General features: G+C 48.3%; 1 protein-coding gene across 1 annotated transcript in view; it reads left to right on the forward strand.

Annotated features, from left to right (window-relative positions):
* Window positions 1-470: 470 nt before the first annotated feature.
* The window catches only part of PRKAG2 (protein kinase AMP-activated non-catalytic subunit gamma 2), a 312,641-nt gene continuing 303,891 nt past the window's right edge, over window positions 471-9,220 (forward strand). Inside the window, exon 1 of the mRNA XM_045290146.1 lies at window positions 471-663. Within this exon, the coding sequence (XP_045146081.1) occupies window positions 550-663 (114 nt within the window). The 5' untranslated portion in view covers window positions 471-549. The remainder of the gene's footprint in view (window positions 664-9,220) is intronic.

Consider the following 9,220-nt stretch of genomic DNA (forward strand, 5'->3'; position numbering starts at 1 on the left):
CCGCCTCTTCCCTCCCCGCCCCTGCGCAGGAGGGCCGGGCCCGTCGGGCCGGGGCTGGCGCGGGCTGCGGCCCGGGAGGGTATTTATACGCCAACCTCCCTCTTCTCGCCGGATTTTCCACTCCAGGCCCGGCCCGGGCGGGGCTGTTTTCCCAAATTGTTTTTCTTCCATTGCACCTGTCTTCCAGGTTACCTGTGGGAGCGCGTGGGAGGGGCCGAGAGCGTGACAGAAATGTGGCTGCGCTTGGCGAAGGCGAGGAAACTTTGGGGCCCGCAGGGAAGCCCGTGCCGGGTCTGAGGCGTCGGCGCCTCGCAGGACAGCCTTGGACTTTGCTTCGGGGTCGGCCGAGCCCGTCGGACGCAGGAGAGGACGCTCGGGCTCCGCGCTCGCTCGCTCGCTCGACCGCCCTCCCGGGCGCGCGCTCCCCGTCGCTCGCCGCGGAAGTCCCTGCAAGGTGTCTTCAGACGGGGAGGGGTCCGGCCCCGCGGCCGCACGGGGCGAAGACCGTTCCGGGAGCTCGTCACCCGGAATTCCCTTGGGGGTCAAGTGATGGGAAGCGCGGTCATGGATACCAAGAAGAAGAAGGACGGTGCCAGCCCCGGCGGGAGCGGCGGCAAGAAGAACTCCAGCTCCAAGAGGCGGTCGCTGCGCGTGCACATCCCGGTGAGTTCGGCCGCTGCCTGCTGCCTCCCTCGCGGTCCCCGCGTGCCTGTCACCCTCCTGGCACGCATTCTGTTCGGTGCGGGGCGCCGGGCGGGCCTGGAGCCGGACTTGTGCCGCCAGCGGCCGGCGGCTCTCTCGCGCCGTCGTTTGGGGACGAGGAGGGCGCGCGACGCCGCGGGGACCCTGAAGGCGCCCGCGCAGGGGCGGTGCGCCGGGTTGTTTTGCTGGTGGCGGAACGCGCGACCCGCTCGGGGGGCGGGGCCGGGCCGCAGGCTGGGGACGGATGCTCGGGGACGCGCCGATCCTCCGGGGTGGCTGTGTCGTGCCGTGGGGCTGCGCCCCCCACCCCGACCCCGTGCATTTTCTCGCTTGACGTCTCCACGTGGGGGAGGAGGCTTCTCGGCCACCGTTCCTCACCTTGCTGGGGAGCCTGTGTCAGACTCCAGGGGATTTGGGGGCTGAAGGCGCAGGCGTTGGGACTTGGGCGGCTCGGATCTGTCTGTGGCCAGACTTTTGTGCAGCTCAGTGGTGCGTGCCGGGAGGTGGGCAGCTCCCTTGCCGCTCGCTCGCGAGCGCTGCTCGGCTACAGGTAGCCCCTTGCTCTAGCCCAGCGGTTCTCAACCTTCCTCAGGCCGCCACCCTTTCATACAGTTCCTCAGGTGGTGGTGACCCCCCCCTCCCCCCCAAGCCATCAAATTAGTTTCGTTGCTACTTCATCACTGTCATTTTGCTACTGTTAAGAATCGGACCACTCCTGTGAAAGGAGGTCGCGACCCACTGGTTGAGAACCGCCGCTCTAGCCCTCGCTCTGGTCTGCAGGGTTCCAGGTGGTGGCAATTGTTTGGTAGCTGTTACCTTTATCCGTCAGATCCTCCTCCCTACTAGTTTATACTCCTGGCCTCTACCACACCCGCACGCACCCACACTTTTTTTTTAAAGTAAGGTGGGAGTGTACTGTGGATCCCACCCTCACCGCCCTCCCTTAATTGGTTAAATCTCACTTGGGGACTTTTAAGAGCCCTCGTGGTGTGGTGGTTCCGTGTTGGGCCTTGGTCCACAAAGTCAGCAGTTTGGCGCCACCAGCTGCTCCTCAGGAGAAAGACGGAGCCTTCTACTCTTGTAGAGTTGCAATCTTGGAAACCCTTCCCTAAAAGGTCCCTAAGTTTCGTTTTTATGACTGCTTTTAAGCTGCTGCTTGGAACCTCATTAGCACTTCTTCCTCCTGGGTTTATTGAACACACCTCTAACTTTTCGACTTGTGTGTAACTCTTAAATGAAGAAAGGTAGACTCCTGGGGAGGGAGTCCAGACTAATTATTTGTATGATTCCAGGGGCCACGTGGGCTGTCCCCTCCACACAGCGTGGAACACACTGAGTGGGGAAGGGTGGACCCAGGGCTGCTGTGTGGCTGAGGAAATGAACCAAATGTGCTTTTGATTTGAAAATAAACGCCCTGTTTTACATTACAAATCGAAGACATATTTTGGCCTTATTTATAAATGATGAGTTAGAGGATCCCTACTACCCGATTCCATTTAGTAGTAACTGCCCGGATAACCATTTAACCAATTTCTTCCATTTGTCAAAAGAAGAGATACCCACTTTAGAAACCTTACATGGATATTGTGGTATTCAGGTAAAAGAACCCATTTAAAGGTGGTTTGGAAGTCTAGGGTCATGCTTCCATAGGGCATTCCAGTTAATTGGTCTAATAATGTGTTGGAGAGGCTGGGGTTTTCCAACTGCTGACCTTGCGGATCCAGCCCAACACATAACCACTATGCTACCAGGGAGCCATGGATATATTCCCCAAAACTATTGGCCCGAGGTAGCCGTGATGCCTGAAGCCAAAAGTATCCCCTGACATCTTCTTTAGTTAAGCATTTGTTTTAGCTTACCTAGTAAAGAATGTTTGCTTGAGCACTGTGTGCTTTTAAGAGTGATCTGTATATGATCAAATTGATGACACCAATTGAAAAGAGAGGTGCTTTAGTGGTGGCTTTCGATGAGTGGAGAACGAACAGCTCGGACAAGGAGGGTGAGAAGGATCCAAAACTGGAAGGATCAGCAATGGCACTGAATTGTACGTGGAGAAACCGTTAAATTTGTGAATGTTGTTATGCGTCTACTCAACAGCAGCTAAAAATAAAATACACATAAAAATGTTAAACTCTTTGCCAATTTAAAGTGTTATATGATGATTATATATACACATCAGAGCATCTAATGCAAAAAAAAAAAGGTGGTGGAGGTGGGGTGGGGAGAGAATTTTAAAAAATGGAATAGTCGTTTGGAAGGCGTTATTATAAATTAGGATACATAAGCCAGGCCCCAAAGGCCTAGTGGGAATCATGTGTGGGACATGCATGTATGTGCAGGGGTGTGTGTGTATGCATGCACACGCATGTGTGTGTGTTGTATGACAAATCTAGAATTAATAGAAAGGACTAATTGGCCAGCTTATGGGAGCTGGAGGACCATGCTATTATAGTTGAGAAACTAACCACCCTTCCTCGTGTCAGTGAGGGCTTTGGCTGCTTTCTATGTTATTCTTGGCCTGGTCCAGCTCTCATGGAATGTAGCATTCATTCATTCATTTTCCCTACAGCTGTTCAGTGAATGCTGACATCACCCAGCATCTGGTGGACACTGCAGAAGCAGTGGGGATGAGAGGGACTCCGTCCAACCCTCACAGAGCTTACAGTGGCTGTTGGGGCTGGGCTCATCTACATTAAGTAATTACATGCCATCATTGTGCTAGCCTAGGCATTCCGACAGATGATAGGAATGGTAAGAGGTCATTGGATGACTTGTGCTGGCAGCCCAAGCTCCTAGAAGGGAGAGAGGATGCCAGGCCTAGAGAGAGTAGGTAGACTGGAGACAGGTAGAAGTAAGGTAGTTACTCCCATCAGGGGACAATCGTGAGCACCCTCTTGGGGGAAGGGCTTGGAAGGCTGCTACCAGGTTTAATGAAGACACTTTTCTTGATGAAGAAAAGAGTTTGAGAATCAGAGCATTAGAAAATGGAATGATTCATGTTTTGTGGTCTGAAGCTGTCCTATAATTGTGTAATTTTCTTTTTTTCTCAATAGCCTTTAAAATTTTATACCATTGGGTAAATTAAATGAATGAGACTATCTGTAGAATTACCTTCTGCCCCAAGGGGATAACTTATAATGTTCCCTATCATAAAATGATAATGATATGATAAGGATGTCTCTAAAGTGAACCATATATATAGATATTCATATATATGAATGGATTTGGGTTCACAATTCTAGCCCCAATCTAAGAACAGTTACCTCTTATCACATGGCCCTGCTCGAAGCTGACTCATGAAGAGATCACTGAATATACGGGTGCTATAGCACAGTGTGGTTAAGAAACGAGATGGTGCCTGGGTATTCGAAAAAAATAGCATTTGGAGTTTTAAAGACTTATCTTAAAAATAAGCATTCTTTTAATTGAGGTATCAACTCAGTCCACAGGGAAGAGGCACACCAACCTCCGTGATCCAAGGATTGTATATAATACCATCCAAATCTCAAGGAAGGAACAGTATCAGAGCTTAAATTGTGAACCCCCTGTTTTCAGAAGGCTATGGATGACCTTGGAATCCCAAAATACATTTGCAGGGTCCCCAGATAGATTACGCTTCCACCGAATTCCCTCTGACCATAGTTGAGGGATGTGAATAGCCTTGCTATCAGAGGGCCTTGTAAATTTGATTATGGCAGATGTAATTAGGTTAAAATCGAATACCTTAACATTTGATTTTCCTTTTGACCCAATTCTCAAGTTAGTTCAGTTTTTAATATTTTCTTGCTGTTTGTGTTTTGTATGATTTCCTGTATATGAAATCCAGGGAAGGTAGATCTATAGAGACAAGTAACTGGATTGTTAATTGCCTACAGGTATGACAGGGATGGATAGGGGAAAGTGGAGCGCTAACAAGGATGAATATGAGAAGAAAATGTTCTCAAATGTACTGTGGTGATGACTGCTCAAATCTCCTCAATGTAATTGAATGGTTAAATTGTGTGAGTGAAGTGTATGCCAATAAGCCTATTTTTTAAAAGAAACAAAATGGAATGAGGCCAGCTTAAATGCAGTGCCTGCCATTGAGTCCAGTCCACCCCCTGGCGGCCCTATAGGACGGAGTAGAACGGCCCCTCTGGGTTCTCAAGACCGTCACTCTTTCTGGAAGTAGAAAGTCTTATCTTTCTCCTGAGACCAGGTTAAGGAGGACCTATGACCTTATGACAATAAGTATGTCCAGTGCATTCTTTGGGACATACTTATCCTAAAATCTTATTCATTATGTCAAATTCAAATTTTATTGTGTGCCCTGTATTTCATCTGGCATTCTGAGATGGGAGGGTAGGCTAGGGAGTGGAGACTTTTTCCTGAGGCAGTAAGAAGCTATAGCAGACCCTCTTGTTCTACCCCATGTGACTATAGCCATCTTAGGTTCACTTGCAGCCCCTCATACTAATGGTTTCTCACTCGTGTCCTTTCTCTGCTGATGAAATCCTCTGGGACCATAGCATTTTATTTTGGACTCTGGAAGTACTAGGATTATACTCAGGGGGGAAACTCTTGTCCAGTGAGAGATGTAGTTGGTGGATAGGCACCCTAGCTTCCCCATTCCTTGGTGAGACAGTTAGAAGGGTCTGCAGGATGCTTTAGTTTCCCCAGCAGGACCAAGCCCTGGCTGCCCATGGTGGTAGTCTTCTACACCAATGGAGGTAGTCTTTTCCCCAATATTGTCAGTACAACTTGAACTTCTTCCTTCATTATCATTGATTCTTGATCATATACTACCTCCTAAAATGGTTGAACATCAACCTTTTTTTGTACAGTGACTATAGAGTATTATAGACCATAGACTACAGAGCATTATAGACCAGCTATTCTTTCTTCTTTTGATGCTTCTTGCCGCCTTCAAACGTTTGCTCACCAAATACTTCTATTTTTACCATTTGAAGCTTGAGTTTTTCCTTCAGTTCTCTTTTCTTGAGAAATGCTCAGTCTTTTGTTTTTCTAATTCCAGGTCTTCTCACTTTTTCTTATAATAGTTTGTCTTCTAGAGACATCCTTTGAAATATTCTTTTTAGCCCTTTTATTTCATTATTTCTTCCTTTTGTTTTAGCTACTCTGAAGTTTCAGAGGGTCTTCGTACATCCATTTTGGACCTTTCTCTCTTTTTGTGACCTTTGGCTTTCTTCAAGTATGCTCTTGGTGGTGTCATATCATGACGTGTCTTGACTTCAGTCATTAGTGTCCAATACAGCTAATTTAATGTTGATAAGGTCTCTAGATTTAAGTGACATGTATATAATTTGGCTCTTGTGAATTTGTCTTCATAATTTTAAGCTTGAACTTGAACTTGCATATGAACAATTAGTTTGTTTCACATGTTTTTTCACATAGTCAGCCCCTGATCTTGTGCGGATATTTTTTAGTTTCTCCATCTTTTTCCACAGACGCATTCAATATGATTCCTGTGTATTCTATCCAGTGAGAGGCACATATAGTCTCTCTGTATGTTGTTGGAAAAAGGTGTTTCCCATAGGTCATTGTTCTAGCAAAATTCTGCCATGTAATCTCCTGTGTTGTTTCCATCACCAAGGTCATATTTTCCAGTTACTGATCTTCACTGTTTCCAGTGTTCCTGTTTCAATCCTCAGCAATTATCAGTGCCTTTTGATTGAAAAACCATTAAGGGCCTTGCGTTTGGTTGGGTTCTCTAGAGAAAAAAAGCCCATGGTGATTGTATAAGCATCTAAAGAAAGAAGGTTATTTTAAGAAACATGGCTCACACATTTATAGAAACAGTTAAGTCCATTTTAGTGTAAGTCCGTGTGTCAGATAGTAAGCTGGAGGCCTTTCCTGATTTCTGTGACTGCCTGGGGCCAGGAAGCAGGAGGGTCACCAGCTGGTGGAGGTCGAGTTGAATCAGCAGATCATAAGTTACAGCAGACTGCTGATAGTTCCCTGGATCAACAGACCATATGGCGGGATGTGACCCAAGTTCAGTGACCTGGAGACAGATGTGACAGATGCAGAATCCACACCAGCAAGAACAGAGAGAGGCTTTTTCACAGTGTCCCATGTCATGGATATCAAATCAACCAGACCTTCAAGTAGATGTCCTTAGGCTGTGACCCACCACTCATAGCTTCTTAAGAGTGCAGCCAAGTTGGCCCCAAATCGAACTATCACAGACCTTAAATTCTTGTGTCAGGTTTGCTTTGAGGGGTCTAACGAAGAGATAGGACCTGAGAGGGACCTAACTAAAAGCTATCCAAGGTGATTGGAAGGATATTTCACGAGACTGGCTTGGTGGCTGTGTGTAAACGGGAGGAAGGCTAGTGTGACCAGTCAGTACAAATACTGGCACAAATCTAGAGAAAGGGATTGTGGGCCCGAACTAGAATGGTGAAGAGAGGAAGCCAAGGGAAGGGTCGTTCTGAGAAACGGGAGAAGGAAACATCGGCGAGTCCAGTGTCTGATGAAGGAGGGCAGCGTGGCATTGCATTGACAGCCTGCTCCTGCAGTGTTTGGCATAAAGAGCTGCCTCTAGGCAGAAACTGGTGAATTCCGACGTACCCAGGGTGGATGTGAGCGGACAGGGGCACACCCCAGGGAAATGGCATGTGCTTCCTCCTCCACATTCAAGGAGTTTGGGGACACTCGGAAGTTGCTCCGAGAGCACAGTCGGCCCTGTGGGCAGGGTTTCAGAGGTGCTCACAGTGATGAGCTTGTCTCGTCTTGTTTAGTCCTGCCTCAGCAGTGCGCTCATACCCAACTTATCTCAGCCCCCAGCCCAGTATGTAGTGTTTAAACTGAAGCATGACTGAGGTGTCTGGCCAGTAAATGCCACCCTCCCTCCCTGGCTCGGATCATCTTTCTTCTAATCTTCTAATCCCCTGCCTTTAACCTCCCCGTACACACACACATATACCCTTTACCCAACAGCTTCTGCTGTGCTCTGAGGCATCTGAGGGAGGGATTCACTTTAGGGGAAACCGTAAAGTGGGTGGCTAGTAGGAGCTCTAGAATGACTACATACAGAAACACATATGTGGAATTACCTTGACAGGTGGAAAGGAAATAGCCTTCAGCCCAAATCGCAGGTATAGTTCCGCTTCATTTTAGCTCCTTTCTTAGGCTGTTTGGATGACATTTTGGGTCTTATCGGGAAAGGAGCGGACGAAGGAAGATTGAATACAGAGAGTTTTTCTTGGGGTTGCTATAGGCCTTTCAAAGCGGCAAGATGGTCACAGTGTTTAGAATTGTGGTGAGTTGCCATCTGGTGTCATCTTCTCACAACCTTTTGCTCCAAGGCAACATGGGATAATAATAAAGGGGGTTGGAATGGTTTTAGAAAGCAATTCCTTGGCAGCACGACTATGTGTGGCCTTCTGCCATAGCTCTGCCTGAGCAGCTGTCACCAGAACAAGCAGGCTCTTTTCTCCTTGTGTTGGTCTGATAAAAGCAGCTTCCCTATTTATGCTGAAATCCACCAACCTTGTAAATGTATGTTAATTCATGCCTGCTGGTTGACATATTGGAACCCGGTAGTAATGGGTTACATGTTGGGTGACTAACCACAAGGTCAGCAGTTCGAAACCAGTAGTCACTCCATGGGAACAAAGATGAGGCTTTCTGCTGCCATAATGACTTACAGTCTTAGAAACCCAGAGGGGCAGTTCTACTCTGTCCTATAGGATCACTACAATCAGAATCAACTTGATGGCAGTGAGCGAGTCTGAGGTTGGCATATTATAGATGCTTGGAACTGCGTACAAGCTGGAAGTAGACGGGAGACCTCCAGGGGAAGAAGGACCAGGGCAGGAGCCGGTGGGGGGGTCTGAGGCAGGCCTTCCAGAATGCACATTCAGTGCAGAAGCCCACTCTTTTCTACGGAGTAGGTAGGACGCATGGCCAATAGAGTGCACGAGGTGCCGGACTCCTTGGGAGAGGGGCTCCAGAAACCCTTCACCTTCACTGGAGACAAACCAAAAATAGACCAAAGAGCAGCTGGCCTCCAGGGAAGGATGCAGAGACGTGACTCAGGCTGGACAACCTGTCTCTGCTGATGTACACGCTTGTCTATGAGGTCTCTGGAAGGAAGCCTGATCTGCCAAACAGGAGGCCAGAGTGCTACTAATGGGTCTGTGGCCTGGTCCCAGCTGCTGCCAAGATGCCACCACCCATCCAGCTCTGCTCTGCTGGGGCACGTGCCGAAAGATAGTGTGAGCATTCAGTGTGGCGATGAGGAGCTAGTGCTTGGCCCTGAGACTGGGGCATTGAATTCAAATAGTACTGATCACCTATCACATCACTGACAATCCCTGGGCTGAGATCTCAGTGGAGGTCTAATGGAGGCCTCAGATGGTTCCAGGGCTTTGAAGCAATTCATTCTTGCTTGACCACCTGAATTCTCACGTACATTTGACCAATGGTCTTTTCACTGCAGATATGTTGCAACAGAATCGACATTGTAATGAGATCCCTCACCTGATTGGCTCTGACCTTGGCCTTAGCCTTG

This window comes from Echinops telfairi, unplaced genomic scaffold (genome assembly GCF_000313985.2).
Source record: "Echinops telfairi isolate 266 unplaced genomic scaffold, ASM31398v2 ScPeMD7_31;HRSCAF=116, whole genome shotgun sequence".
Classification (NCBI taxonomy): Eukaryota; Metazoa; Chordata; class Mammalia; order Afrosoricida; family Tenrecidae; genus Echinops; species Echinops telfairi.